The sequence below is a fragment of the Orbicella faveolata genome, unplaced genomic scaffold (assembly GCF_042242905.1).
Source record: "Orbicella faveolata isolate gen_17 unplaced genomic scaffold, um_ofav_v1 contig_24, whole genome shotgun sequence".
In the NCBI taxonomy this organism is placed as follows: Eukaryota; Metazoa; Cnidaria; class Anthozoa; order Scleractinia; family Merulinidae; genus Orbicella; species Orbicella faveolata.
The window spans coordinates 19,497,864-19,513,034 of NW_028301552.1; the positions used below are offsets into that span (position 1 = coordinate 19,497,864).

At 40.2% G+C, this 15,171-nt stretch overlaps 3 protein-coding genes and 1 pseudogene across 4 annotated transcripts in view; all 4 read left to right on the plus strand.

Annotated features, from left to right (window-relative positions):
- The first annotated feature begins 3,022 nt into the window (after positions 1-3,022).
- LOC110045600 (uncharacterized) lies at positions 3,023-5,671 on the plus strand (annotated as a pseudogene).
- Positions 5,672-6,416: 745 nt separating this feature from the next.
- Positions 6,417-8,919, plus strand: LOC110045599 (uncharacterized). Of its 2 annotated transcripts, XM_089291193.1 has the most exons (2): positions 6,424-7,913; positions 8,638-8,919. In XM_089291193.1, the coding sequence occupies exons 1-2, from the start codon at positions 6,891-6,893 to the stop codon at positions 8,638-8,640; spliced, it is 1,026 nt and encodes a 341-aa protein (XP_089147319.1). In that variant the 5' UTR covers positions 6,424-6,890; the 3' UTR covers positions 8,641-8,919. The 2 variants fall into 2 exon arrangements, with proteins under 2 accessions (XP_089147318.1, XP_089147319.1); XM_089291192.1 differs by having other exon boundaries at positions 6,417-8,919.
- Positions 8,920-9,671: 752 nt separating this feature from the next.
- On the plus strand, positions 9,672-12,001 carry LOC149110788 (uncharacterized). Its single transcript, XM_089291191.1, has one exon. The coding sequence runs from the start codon at positions 10,139-10,141 to the stop codon at positions 11,345-11,347; it is 1,209 nt and encodes a 402-aa protein (XP_089147317.1). The 5' UTR covers positions 9,672-10,138; the 3' UTR covers positions 11,348-12,001.
- Positions 12,002-13,915: 1,914 nt separating this feature from the next.
- LOC149110789 (uncharacterized) overlaps positions 13,916-15,171 on the plus strand; it is a 34,672-nt gene continuing 33,416 nt past the window's right edge. The window contains exon 1 of the mRNA XM_089291180.1: positions 13,916-14,448. Within this exon, the coding sequence (XP_089147306.1) occupies positions 14,190-14,448 (259 nt within the window). The 5' untranslated portion in view covers positions 13,916-14,189. The remainder of the gene's footprint in view (positions 14,449-15,171) is intronic.

Consider the following 15,171-nt stretch of genomic DNA (forward strand, 5'->3'; position numbering starts at 1 on the left):
ATGTTAGAAATAGGACTTCTACTTGCTTGGAGCATTGTGTTACTGCGAGTTTCTCGAAAATTCTTTTGTGTTCGAAGCTTAAGCAAACAGCGGACTTGCGATAAAGCAATCTATATTGTGTTTTAAGTAAATAAGTTTTAATTCGCTCGCGTAGAGATGGTCGCTGTTCAAACTACGGTTTTGTACAGTAAGAAAGTATAAAGAAAAGTTTTTTTGTTTTAGTTTAAAGTTTCCTTTCACCTTATCCGAAAAATTATGTATCTTTATGCAGCTTTCTACGCTGAATATACAGCCTACGCATATGACTTCTGTCAAGTCTTGCATGTTGGCACATTTATCTTGTAGACCGAGTTTAGTTAGTTGACGATTTCAATGAAGCCGACTCTATTCAGATCTCTATTCATGCCTTTTAGGTTGTCATTAGTTTCAAGATGACTTTACTTAACCGTCTTTATTTTGTTGCTTACATGATGCAATCGTGTATTGCGTTAGTATAAGTAAAATATTCTGTTCACTATACTACGATTTACATCTCGACGATATACGATTTACATCTCGACGATTTACGAGTTACATTAGAGTGTGGTACATCGAGGACATGTAGCGAAGTACGAAGAATAAACGTGTGAAGTCCAAGTTCTTTGAGTGTCCTGATTTCAGTTGTAGCAGATCCGACAATACTTTAGAACCCGTGACAAGTTCCTCTCCCGCAGCAAGCGAGTCGCTCCGAGCTAATTCCCGGGTCAAGCGCACAAGTTTCCAGCCTGTTCTGTTTTACTTTCTCGACCCTAAAAGCGCCGTTAAGAGAAGAACTCTGTCGATTCAACCACAGAAATGCATCAGCAAATTTTCCGAACATTTTCCCACGAAAACACCAATTATTGGCCAAAAATAAAAGTGGTGACCCGTGCGGGAGACCAGGAGATCCGGTCTGTGTTCAGGAGGCTCCTGGATAATCTGGAGGAGTTGGCACCGTCTGTGAATAGGCTCCCTACAAGCGCGGAAAAAAAATAGGGTGAGTGAAGCGAGCCTAGCGGGGCAGGATTTTTCCCTCTCCAGACCACCGCCCGACTATCTCCGCCCACTTGTTTTCTCCTTCCCCTATAACACAATCGGAAACCCGTTCACAGGCTAAGTTGGCGGAGATCTTGTATAAGAATTGAGAAGACGTCTCAGTATTTATGTCTAAGCTTTACCCCTGCAAATCCTCTTCTTTACAGCAACGTTTATATCTCTGTGAATGACATAACATGGCTTTTGAATTCAGATACTTCTTTATGACGACCTTTATTAAGTGGTAAAAAAACTTTTTCCTTGTGTAGTCTCTCGTTGCTTACATAACTGTCTTCTCGAGCGGCATAAGATGACACCAAACTCTAGCGTCTCTTATAGTTTCAACTGTTTGGGACGACTTTCTTTCAGACCTTTCATACGATAGTCGGATTTGGAAATGGTCTGATGCACTGCCAAAAATGATCGGTCCACAAAATTGGCAAAAAATTCCGCTGAAGCTCATAGTCTTGTGCAAAGTTTAACTATTTGCAATTGACTTATTCCTATTGTGTCGCAATTGTTTGGATCTATAGTGTTATGAAGATTAACAAAGGTCAAAGACATCAGAGGTCAAGAAAAGAACGAAACAGACCACGAAATGGTATCACGTCTGCCACGGTTTATTAATCTTTTTTTAAGACTCTATTTACTATTACTTTAAATGAATGGTATCCTTCTATTCCAAAGAACGTTGAGTTATCACGGAAATCTAATTGGTAAATCATGCATCGCCTACTTGTAAAAATCACGCATCACGTTATGATGTCCCGTCCCGCGTCATGCGGCTAAACGAGTTTTTCTTTCCCTTAATTAATTTCTTTGAGACTGTGACGATATGTCAATTGTCTAGGTCAGCCAATCAGCAGTAATTTCGACCATGTGTTCGAGTTGTTGCTCGTTCTTACATCATGGCCGTGTAGCATTGCTTCGTTCTCAGAATAAAGTTCTGTCGAGTTTACTGTTTATCAGCCTATCGAGCCTGATTTATACAGAGACAGGGACTTAAATCAAAACGGTTTCTCCCTTGTAATAGAGTGAAGGTGGATCGATCTCAGAGGTTTAGAAAAGAAAAGAAATGAAAAGAAACGAAAAAAAAAGAAAAGAAGGAAAAGAAACGAGTTAAAGAAAACGGAAAGAAAACTATCTTCGTAAAAAATGGTATTTCTGTGAAAGTTGCCTTTCAACGCCCCAAGCTTTGTTCCAAAGGCTAACGAATTTTACTCGGGACTACGAAAGATAAACGTTTGATGTAATAAATGACAAAAAGTAGACCAACAAAGAAAGATTTAGCAATTTCTTTTGCAATAGATCATGTTCAGTCTTAAATTCGGACAAATCGACTCGTGATGACTTTGGCCCGGGCCGTTAAGCTGACTTGTGTGGAAGTATGTGTTCCTTTTGGTTGGACCTTTGATATTCTTTAAGATCAGATAAGACTACACATCTGTCTGGCTTTATAACAAGTATGTATGGGTTATTAATCGAGCTTGTTTGGTCAAAATGGCTTTTTAATGGCCACTGAAACACGAAAAAAAGAACCAGGTCAATATCCGGTGATCTTGACCGAACAAGCTTGGTCAATAAAGGATTTATTATATGGAAAAAGAGCACTATCTTTTTGCGGGACACACCGGGTAATATTGAGCGGGCGAGATAGCGCTATCTTGCCGGCTCGGGTAGCCAATCACAGTCCAGGATTCCGTTTTTCTTGCTTACTAATGGAGCTAGCCAAATTCTCGCATTTCACTGTGGGGCTAAGTGTTCTAAATCACAGTTGGTTGAATATTCCTCCTGTCTCAATGGTTTTTGCTGAGCTTGTTGATAAGCCTGTAGTGTCTTACTCACGAGATCTCTTGTAATTGCTTTTTGTCCTCTCGGGATAACTTTCTCAATGGCCTCAGCTATGAACTCAATAAACTGCCATGTTGGTTTTCACTCTCCGAACCATAACTGGGAACTGGTTTCGATCTAAAGATAATAAGTTAGCTTTTATTCAGGAGTTTGCTAGAAAAAACTTCAGCTACACGTATAACCGTCTTTAATCGGCATGCGTTTCATTTCTCTTGAACCACATTTCCATAAGGAAGTACTATAGGGCGGCTTTCAATTTCACGCTTAAAAGCTTATCTCAAAAATAGACGGTTTTGTTCTTGCGGGTTCATACATGCAGTTATGCTACAATAAACATCTAGTTTTTACTGGCTTGGTGTCAACTTGAGTGAGCTGATTTGATGGAGGTTTTAGAATAGCGTGCGACTAAATAAACTAAAGCGATTGACGCAGACATTTATCATGTCTTATCTTTCAATGTCTTACAGTTTAAAACAATGTCTTGCGATTGACGCGACATAAAACTGTAAACAGGAAGTTTTAAGGCCTGTTCAAGGTCAGTGGAGTTCGAAACTGTTTATCATTCGAAAACAGTCAAGATTGGTTGATAATTTTAGTACTTAAAGTTCATTGGTTATCATTCGAAAAAAGCAAGGACACTTAATCATAAAATTTGCACATCGGCCAATACTTGTTTAAGAGTGATTATTTATCCGCCAAAGAATTGATCTTTTTCGTAAATTTCGCTGCATACAGAATGGAAAACGACCGTTTAAAGTCGTCTGTTATTAGTACTAAACCTAATGATGGATTGGATATCGAATGCATATCCCTTAATAGCAACCTGGTTCCATCTAAGTTCGACGACAGCAAGCTTTTGCCAAACCAAGCCAAGCAATTGATTGACAAATCTGCTTTTAGTACGAAGTGTCACATCGATGAGCTGAGGGAGCAGAACAGCGGAAAAGTAAAGAAAGCTCCAAGACTCCCCGTGTCGAAACAAGTAGTTAATGCTGTAGGATCCGAGGAGGCAATTTATTCCATTGGAGATTGCCGTTCATTTGGTTTGCCGCCGTTCTGACAGCATACAATAACCACTGGAAACTACGAACCTCTCCAGATGACTGGTGGTTCTGTGTTATTAAACGAGTCGCCTGCGCCATCGACAGAAACGCCAAAAAAGAGTCTGTTCGTAAGATGTTCGTTGACCACGAAGGAAAGAAAACCATCGAGGTAGTATTGCCCGATACAAGCATCTATACTGCCGACTACAGCTGGTTCTTTGATCAAATATCGAAGGGAGTACAAGAGAATATCAGAGCGCCTGAGTTCGTGGATGGCATGACGGCAGATTTCAGCACCACAACTGCAGTGCAGAAGATTGTTTCGCAGATCACAATGATGACTTCCGTCCAAGAATATTTCCGCTTTGGTGTGACGTATGCGTGTGGAATTCCTGCAGTAGAGATGCTAGGTACTGAAGACGACTGGAGCAAATTAAAATCCAAACTGAAGGTACTTCGAACACTGCTGGAACCCATAGAAAACGACCTTGATTTGCCATCAGCATGGTGGGATGTAGTGGAAAACGTGTTTACCAATCTTCTGGCTACTTACAAGGGCAGCGCGGCTAGCGAATGGTAGAGTCATATTATGGGCTTCGAGAACATGTACGCATGTGGCATGTATTTCCCTGGCGAGTACCGTTACAGAGGATGGATCACCGAGTTTTTGGAGGGATAAAAACATGTCCTGGATATCGATGAGATGACAAGTGGCCTAGTAAGTGTGCCAATCCACCTCAAACACCCGTCTGGCGTGACGGACACTGCCGCAGTTGTAGCAGGAATGCTGGGCTTCACTGTCCACAAGGACGAGAACAAGGAGGTGTCTGTGCAGCCATTCCAAGGCTGGTCTCTTCTGCTCGCCAGTGACTCCCCTTTTCGCGAATACCGCGAGTCTTAAATAACGATGTCGAAAGCTTTCTGATTGAGATTACCATTCTGGACATGGTGAATCATCTGTTTGAACTACATGTATGGGATATACAATAGTTTATATACAAAAAGGTTATGCAATTTTCTTCTCAAGCTTGATTTATGAGGTACTAGTACTGTACTAGATTTATGACAAGTAACAGATGAATGATTCTAGATTTGTGAGAAATACTTTCCACTTTGTTATGTATCACAAGTAATTTATGTGTAGGCCAATTTCCTTTGATAATTCATGTTAACTTTTATCAAAATGCAACATTAGAGCCTTGGAAACAAAAAGGCTTCGTAGTTCAGATGACGCAAACTAATTGGCTTCCACCTTTTAAACTAGACCTTGAGCTAAGGCGGGGGTGGGGGGGAGGGGGGAGCGCGGTTGTTTTGCTTGCCCTGCCGGCTTTTCTTCCTTCTCTGATTTCTATTTTTTCTTTTTTTTACCTAAAATAAGGGGAGAGTGAGTCCCCCGGGCCCCTCCCCTAGATCCGGCACTGAGTTCTCTTCTTTTGTTCTAGTAAACGCATTTCGAGTGACTCTTGGAGAACTGGCTACAGCGTTCGGGCACCCACCGACATCGTTGTGAAATTAAATGACGATTTTGATGTTACTGATCAATCCACATATTAAGTTATGCTTCAACAAACCTTCTAACAGAACCCAGCACTACTAATACGAGAGCAGTTACATGTAAATTGATTGACAATTTTAGTTGTTGAACTTCATTGCTCAAAATAGAACTTTAACTACATTGTATCATTGAGCTTGAACATAAAATTAAAACTTTGTACGTCCGCTGATGTTCTACTGTTTTCTTTTTTTAATGTGGTTATGTATCCGCTGTAAGACTGATCAAAACGATGAGTTCAGTCCAAGAGTATAGACCCTTTTAATAAATCGCCCCTGAATTTAATTATACATTCTAAGCTGAATATTGAATGTTCCTCCTGTCTCAATGTTTCTTGCTAAGACTGTTGATAAGCCTGTAGTCTTACTCACGAGATCTCTTGTAATTGCTTTTTGTCCTCTCGGGATAACTTTCTCAATGGCCTCAGCTATGAACTCAATAAACTGCCATGTTGGTTTTCACTCTCCGAACCATAACTGGGAATCTGGTTTCGATCTAAAGATAATAAGTTAGCTTTTATTCAGGCGTTTGCTAGAAAAAACGTCTGCTACATGTGTAAACGTCTTTAATCGACATGCGCTTCATTTCTCTTGAACCACATTTGCATAAGGAAGTACTAGGGCGGCTTTCAATTCCACGCTTTTAATCCTATCTCAAAAATAGACGCTTTTGTTCTTGCGGGTTCGTACATGCAGTTATGCATCAATAAACATCTAGTTTTTACTGGCTTGGTGTCAACTTGAGTGAGCTGATTTGATGGAGATTTTAGAATAGCGTGCGACTAAATAAACTAAAGCGATTGACGCAGACATTTATCATGTCTTATCTTTCAATGTCTTACAGTTTAAAACAATGTCTTGCAATTGACGCGAGATAAAACTGTAAACAGGAAGTTTTAAGGCCTGTTCAAGGTCAGTGGAGTTCGAAACTGTTTATCATTCGAAAACAGTCAAGATTGGTGTCAATTTGAGTGAGCTGATATGATATTTACGCATCGTCAGTGCCGGGGTGAATATGATTTTTTTCAATTTTCAGAGCTAGTAAGGTTTTAGAATAGCGTGCGACAAACGTAAAGCGATTGACGCAGACATTTATCTTGTCTAATAATTCAATGTCTTACATTTTAAACAATGTCTTGATATTGGGGCGACATAAAACTGTAAACAGGAAGTTTTAAGGCCTGTTCAAGGTCAGTGGAGCTCGAAACGGTTTATCATTGGGAAAACGGCCAAGATTGGTTGATAATTTTAGTACTTAAAGTTCATTGGTTATCATTCAAGAAAGCGAGGACACTAAATCATAACATTTGCACACCTGCCAATACTAGTTAAAGTGTGCTTATTTGTCCGCCAAAGAATTGTATAGTTTTCGTAAATTTGACTGCATACAGAATGGAAAATGACGACCGTTTCAAGTCGTCTGCCATTAGTACTCAACAGGAACATGGATTGGATATCAAATGCATATCCCTTGATAGCAGCCTGGTTCCATCTAAGTTCGACGACTCCAAGCTTTCGCCAAGCCAAGCCAAGCAATTGATTGACAAATACGCCTTTCGTACCAAGTTTCACATCGATGAGCTAAGGAAGCAGAACAGCGCTAAAGTGAAGAAACCTCCAGTACTCCCTGTGTCAAAACAAGTAGTTAATGCTGTAGGATCCGAGGAGGCAATTTATTCCATTGGAGATTGTGGTTTGTTTGCCGCCGTTTTGACGGCATACAATAATCACTGGAAACTTCGAACCTCTCCAGATGACTGGTGGTTCTGTGTCATTAAACGAGTCGCCTCTGCCATCGACAGAAACGCCAAAAAAGAGTCCGTTCGTAAGATGTTCGTTGATCACGAAGGAAAGAAAACCATCGAGGTAGTAGTGCCCGATACAAGCATCTATACTGTTGACTACAGCTGGTTCTTTGATCAAATATCGAAGGGAGTACAAGAGAACATCAGAGTGCCTGAGTTCGTGGATGGCATGACAGCAGATTTCAGCACCACAACTGCAGTGCAGAAGATTGTTTCGCAGATCACAATGATGACTTCAGTCCAAGAATATTTCCGCTTTGGTGTGACGTATGCCTGTGGAATTCCTGCAGTAGAGATGCTAGGTACTGAAGACGACTGGAGCAAATTAAAATCCAAACTGAAGGTATTGCGGACACTGCTGGAACCCATTGAGAACGACCTTGATTTGCCATCAGCATGGTGGGATGTAGTGGAAAACGTGTTTAGCAACCTTCTGGCTACGTACCAGGGTAGCCCGGTCAGCGAATGGTGGAGTCATATTATTGGCTTCGAAAACAAGTATGCATGTGGCATCCTTGTCCATGGCAAGTACCGTTACAGAGGATGGATCACCGAGTTTTTGGAGGGAAAAAAATATGCCATGGATACCAATAAAATGACGAGTGGCCTGGTAAGTGCTCCAATCCACCTGAAACACCCGTCTGGCGTGACGGACACTGCCGCAGTTGTAGCAGGAATGCTGGGCTTCACTGTCCACAAGGACGAGAACAAGGAGGTGTCTGTGCAGCCATTCCAAGGCTGGTCTCTTCTGCTCGCCAGTGACTCCCCTTTTCGCGAATACCGCGAGTCTTAAATAACGATGTCGAAAGCTTTCTGATTGAGATTACCATTCTGGACATGGTGAATCATCTGTTTGAACTACATGTATGGGATATACAATAGTTTATATACAAAAAGGTTATGCAATTTTCTTCTCAAGCTTGATTTATGAGGTACTAGTACTGTACTAGATTTATGACAAGTAACAGATGAATGATTCTAGATTTGTGAGAAATACTTTCCACTTTGTTATGTATCACAAGTAATTTATGTGTAGGCCAATTTCCTTTGATAATTCATGTTAACTTTTATCAAAATGCAACATTAGAGCCTTGGAAACAAAAAGGCTTCGTAGTTCAGATGACGCAAACTAATTGGCTTCCACCTTTTAAACTAGACCTTGAGCTAAGGCGGGGGTGGGGGGGAGGGGGGAGCGCGGTTGTTTTGCTTGCCCTGCCGGCTTTTCTTCCTTCTCTGATTTCTATTTTTTCTTTTTTTTACCTAAAATAAGGGGAGAGTGAGTCCCCCGGGCCCCTCCCCTAGATCCGGCACTGAGTTCTCTTCTTTTGTTCTAGTAAACGCATTTCGAGTGACTCTTGGAGAACTGGCTACAGCGTTCGGGCACCCACCGACATCGTTGTGAAATTAAATGACGATTTTGATGTTACTGATCAATCCACATATTAAGTTATGCTTCAACAAACCTTCTAACAGAACCCAGCACTACTAATACGAGAGCAGTTACATGTAAATTGATTGACAATTTTAGTTGTTGAACTTCATTGCTCAAAATAGAACTTTAACTACATTGTATCATTGAGCTTGAACATAAAATTAAAACTTTGTACGTCCGCTGATGTTCTACTGTTTTCTTTTTTTAATGTGGTTATGTATCCGCTGTAAGACTGATCAAAACGATGAGTTCAGTCCAAGAGTATAGACCCTTTTAATAAATCGCCCCTGAATTTAATTATACATTCTAAGCTGAATATTGAATGTTCCTCCTGTCTCAATGTTTCTTGCTAAGACTGTTGATAAGCCTGTAGTCTTACTCACGAGATCTCTTGTAATTGCTTTTTGTCCTCTCGGGATAACTTTCTCAATGGCCTCAGCTATGAACTCAATAAACTGCCATGTTGGTTTTCACTCTCCGAACCATAACTGGGAATCTGGTTTCGATCTAAAGATAATAAGTTAGCTTTTATTCAGGCGTTTGCTAGAAAAAACGTCTGCTACATGTGTAAACGTCTTTAATCGACATGCGCTTCATTTCTCTTGAACCACATTTGCATAAGGAAGTACTAGGGCGGCTTTCAATTCCACGCTTTTAATCCTATCTCAAAAATAGACGCTTTTGTTCTTGCGGGTTCGTACATGCAGTTATGCATCAATAAACATCTAGTTTTTACTGGCTTGGTGTCAACTTGAGTGAGCTGATTTGATGGAGGTTTTAGAATAGCGTGCGACTAAATAAACTAAAGCGATTGACGCAGACATTTATCATGTCTTATCTTTCAATGTCTTACAGTTTAAAACAATGTCTTGCAATTGACGCGAGATAAAACTGTAAACAGGAAGTTTTAAGGCCTGTTCAAGGTCAGTGGAGTTCGAAACTGTTTATCATTCGAAAACAGTCAAGATTGGTGTCAATTTGAGTGAGCTGATATGATATTTACGCATCGTCAGTGCCGGGGTGAATATGATTTTTTTCAATTTTCAGAGCTAGTAAGGTTTTAGAATAGCGTGCGACAAACGTAAAGCGATTGACGCAGACATTTATCTTGTCTAATAATTCAATGTCTTACATTTTAAACAATGTCTTGATATTGGGGCGACATAAAACTGTAAACAGGAAGTTTTAAGGCCTGTTCAAGGTCAGTGGAGCTCGAAACGGTTTATCATTGGGAAAACGGCCAAGATTGGTTGATAATTTTAGTACTTAAAGTTCATTGGTTATCATTCAAGAAAGCGAGGACACTAAATCATAACATTTGCACACCTGCCAATACTAGTTAAAGTGTGCTTATTTGTCCGCCAAAGAATTGTATAGTTTTCGTAAATTTGACTGCATACAGAATGGAAAATGACGACCGTTTCAAGTCGTCTGCCATTAGTACTCAACAGGAACATGGATTGGATATCAAATGCATATCCCTTGATAGCAGCCTGGTTCCATCTAAGTTCGACGACTCCAAGCTTTCGCCAAGCCAAGCCAAGCAATTGATTGACAAATACGCCTTTCGTACCAAGTTTCACATCGATGAGCTAAGGAAGCAGAACAGCGCTAAAGTGAAGAAACCTCCAGTACTCCCTGTGTCAAAACAAGTAGTTAATGCTGTAGGATCCGAGGAGGCAATTTATTCCATTGGAGATTGTGGTTTGTTTGCCGCCGTTTTGACGGCATACAATAATCACTGGAAACTTCGAACCTCTCCAGATGACTGGTGGTTCTGTGTCATTAAACGAGTCGCCTCTGCCATCGACAGAAACGCCAAAAAAGAGTCCGTTCGTAAGATGTTCGTTGATCACGAAGGAAAGAAAACCATCGAGGTAGTAGTGCCCGATACAAGCATCTATACTGTTGACTACAGCTGGTTCTTTGATCAAATATCGAAGGGAGTACAAGAGAACATCAGAGTGCCTGAGTTCGTGGATGGCATGACAGCAGATTTCAGCACCACAACTGCAGTGCAGAAGATTGTTTCGCAGATCACAATGATGACTTCAGTCCAAGAGTATTTCAGCTTTGGTATGAAGTGTGGATGTGGAATCCCTGCAGTAGAGATGCTAGGTACTGAAGACGACTGGAGCAAATTAAAATCCAAACTGAAGGTACTGCGGACACTGCTGGAGCCCATTGAGAATGATCTCGATTTGCCGTCAGAGTGGTGGGATGTTGTCGAAAAAGTTTTCAGCAACCTGCTGGCTACTTACAAGGGCAGCGCGGTTAGCGAATGGTGGAGCCATATTATGAGCTACGAGAATGTGTACGCATCAGGTATGTATTTCGTCCCTGGCGAGTACCACTATAGAGGATGGATCACCGAGTTTTTGGAGGGAAAAAAACGTGCCATGGATATCGATGAGATGACAAGTGGCCTGGTAAGTGTGCCAATCGACCTCAAAAACCCGTCTGGTGTGAAAGACACTGCCGCTGTTGTGGCAGGAATGCTGGGCTTCACTCTTTACACTGACGATAACAAGAAGGTGTCTGTTCAGCCATTCCAAGGCTGGTCTCTTCTGCTCGCCAGTGACTCACCTTTTCGCGAATATGGTGAGTCCTAAATAAAAGCGTCGGAAGCTTTCTGATTGGCAATATTATTCTGGACATGGTGAATCATCTGTTTGAGCTATATATATATATATAGAAAGTAGTTTATATACAAAAAGCCGCTCTGCAATTGTTTTCTAAGGCTTGATTTATGAGGTATTGTGCAAGATTTATGAGAAATAATAGATGTATGATTCTTGATTTGTGAAAAATACTTTCCACTTTGTTATGTATCATAACTAATTGATGTGTAAGACAATTTCCGTTGATAATTCATGTTAACTTTTTATCCAAATGCAACATTAGAGCCTTCGGAAACAAACAGGCTTCGTAGTTTCGATGACGCAAACTCATTGGCTTCGACCTTTCAAACCAGACTTTGCCGGTAAGAGGTTATCAAAAAGCGTGAAGCTGAAAAAAGTACTTAATAGTGTTTATTCGCCTTCAAAGAACCTTATTTCTAAATTAGCTACGACGTTCATTGTAAAAGAAACATCGTTTATAGACGTTCAGCTTAAATATGGACAGTGGCTATTTTGCCAGGAGAACTGTATAGCAACTCAGTTTGTTAAAAGAATCAAACAAATGCTACGTAACTATTCTTCTTGCTGTTTTTATTACATGCTTTGAGCTGTGAAGGATTTTAAAAATTAAATTTTGTCACTTGGGTTGTGATAGTGTATTACCATTTGATAAGCCATGGGTATTTATGTTTCTCTGCTTCCCACGCTTTTGCAATCTACCGTGTACTTGTCCTGTGTTATTTATTACCTTGGTATCATCACTATGCCATTATAATTTCATCAGTCTTGGTACCCCCGACATAATGTTTTCAAAAGCTACAGCTGTGAAGCTGACAGAATGCTTTTTGCACTCCCAGGTGATGCTGCTAAGCTAACTAAATTCTAGTTTTAACAGCTTTTTATTTTCAGATTTCCAGAATTCTAGTTTGTTGTTATTATTCAGGCAGTTGTTGAGTAAAGAAGGGACCCATAGTATATAAATTATCACAATGTAGAAGACCTTAGGCGACTAGCCACTCAGTCTAAAGCGACGATTAAAGTCTTATTGATCTTAGTGATAAGATCAGATGATCAGAAGACACGTAGTGTACTTTCTAATGGGCTGGGGGCAATGTTTGCATCATTATTTGACTATTTACGTTCCAGTAGCGGATCCAGACCTTGAATTAAGACGGGGAGCGGGGGGGGGGACGGTTTTATTTTGCTTGCCCCGCCGGCTTTTCTTCCATCAGTAATTTCGTCTTTTTTTTACCCAAAGTAAGGGGGGCGGGCCCCCCGGACCCTCCCCTAGATCCGCCAATGAGTTCTCTACTTTTTTCTAGTTAACGCATTTCGAGTGACTCTTTAAGAATTGGTTACCGCGTTTGCGCACCCACCGACGTTGTTGTTAAGCTAAATGACGATTTTGATGTTACTGATCAATCCACATATTAAGTTATGCTTCAACAAACCTTCTAACAGAACCCAACACTATTAATACGAGAACAGTTAAATTGGTTGACAGTTTTAGTTGTTGAACTTCGTTGCTCGAGTAGAACTTTAACTACATTGTGTCATTGAGCTTGAACATGAAATTGAAACTTTGTGCGGCCGCCGTTTCATTTTTTATCTATTTTTTTTTTTTTTTAAAGTGTGGTTATTTATCCGCTGTAAGACTGAAATAATGAGTTCAGTCCAAGTGTATAGACCCTTTGCATAAATAACTGCTAAATTTAATTAATTTATACATTGTAAGCCTCACAATCCTGTGCAAAATGCTTTGTCTGACAACATCAGTACGAGGCTAAGGATGTGTAAGGTATTGTTATTCAAAGTTTGGCCCCATTTATGCAAAGGATCTTGATTTCCGCTTTGGTGTTGACAGTGAATGAAGAATTCTGCGGTGGATATGTTAAGTACCAAGGTCGACTGGAGCACATTAAAATCCAAACTGACGGAACTGTGACTGTACTACTATCGACTTGGAAAATCTAAAACGTCAAATATAGTAAAGAAAACATGGCTTCAGAATTAGGCTGCAGTTAAGCTTTTGTACATTATGTTGCATTTTTTCGAGCATTTTAGTGGCATTTTCCGGAAAATTATTTTTTTCCCACCTACACAAAATAGAAATCTCTTAATGAGTATCGGACACCTTCACACTCTAAGGGGCATTATGGGTGATCCGTGCAAATTAATTTACAAAGAAGTAAAGCTGTAAAACATACGTTTTTCTTTATCTTTCCGTTCTGATTTCACATTTGGAGACAAAACATATACTGTAGATGGAGAAACCCCTTTTCTAGTTGTACCAGCGTTTTTGAGCCGATTGAGTGATTGTTGAGGGCGTAGGAATTTTTTTACCATTAAAACCGAATAATTTGATCAAGTCTTAGCCGCTCAAGCCACAAAAATAACATCTCCGATACTCTGAGAAGTAGGGTAGTACCTAGTTCAATCGACTCAAAAACGCTAGTAAACGTAGAAAAAGGGGTTTCTCTATTTACAGCAAAAGTTTCTTCTCGAAAAACAAACTCAGAGCGGAAATATGAAGAAAAACGTGTCTTTTGCCGCCTTGTTTCTTTACAATCTTGACCTGATTACCCATAATGCCCCCTAGAACCTGAAGGGGTCTGTTGATTGAAACGCTTGTTCCCAGCACCTAATAACTTCACACGGAAGCCCTCATAACTCGATCTTTTCTTGATTGGCATTTTTTCCGTAATGCAATACTCCAGATATTCATTATTTACTTGCCAGTCTGGATGCTGTTCAGATCACGTATAGTTTTCGCGAGTGTTCAGCTAAATTCGATTGCTTCACATCTCACTTCACAATTCAACATCAAAGAGCTATGGATGGCTGCGCTAAAGATGCGAAAATAATGTTAATAGAGAAACGTAGCGGGAATCTTCACAAGGCTTCCTCGATTTTATCTGTTAGCGCAATTCTGTTGACGATCGCACTGTTCATGAGAATGCAGACACTCGTCGATGACACGAAAATGATGGATTTAAAATTCACCATGGAAATTCAACAAATCAAAGATGCTCTGAAAGAACAGAAAGCTTCTCATCAAGCTCGTGTGAAAGAGAACTTTGATGCTGTCAGTGGTAAGTGATGAAAGAAGAAATATCCAAACAAAAGTTTAAAGAAAGTAAATCCCGTCTTGTTATCGGACCCCTTCCGATGAACAAGGTATCTATTGTCTCAGAGCTCTGCACGTTTTTCCCGGTAACAACGAAGTTGATGCAATGCTTATTAACGGTGTCGATGAAAACGAAAGCTGAAGGTTTTTGTCTTCCCTGTATGTAATGCTTTCAGCAGAGAATACAGTTAGAAATTCAAGCAAGCAAAGTTTCGCATCGCAACAAGAGAATCATTTTATTTAGTTTGGAGAGCGTTTTAGTGGTGTTATATTTTGTATCAGCTCGGCCTGGATGGGTTGGTAATTCAATTTGTCCATTTTGGCGCATTTTGCCGGCGTTAAAAGGTTACCAAACGTTGATGTTTAAAATCACAGAAGTTAGGATTTGAATCCAGTGACTGACCTTTTCACTTTTTATTGAAATGGAGACATTCAAACGACTAGTGACCCCCGTATTTTGTTTCATGAACTGAAACAGACAAAACTGCATTGATTTTACGAAACACAAGAACAACTAGAAAATCAACTCACGTTTCATAGTTCCAGAGTAAATAGATTTGATCTACAATCTGAAGACTAATTTAATACAGATATTACCTCAAAGACTGTTGTTGACCGCAGCTACAAGATTAGGGACTTTAAGCAAATCGCTACGGCTGGCGCTGATACGGCTACCGGAAGTAAATTT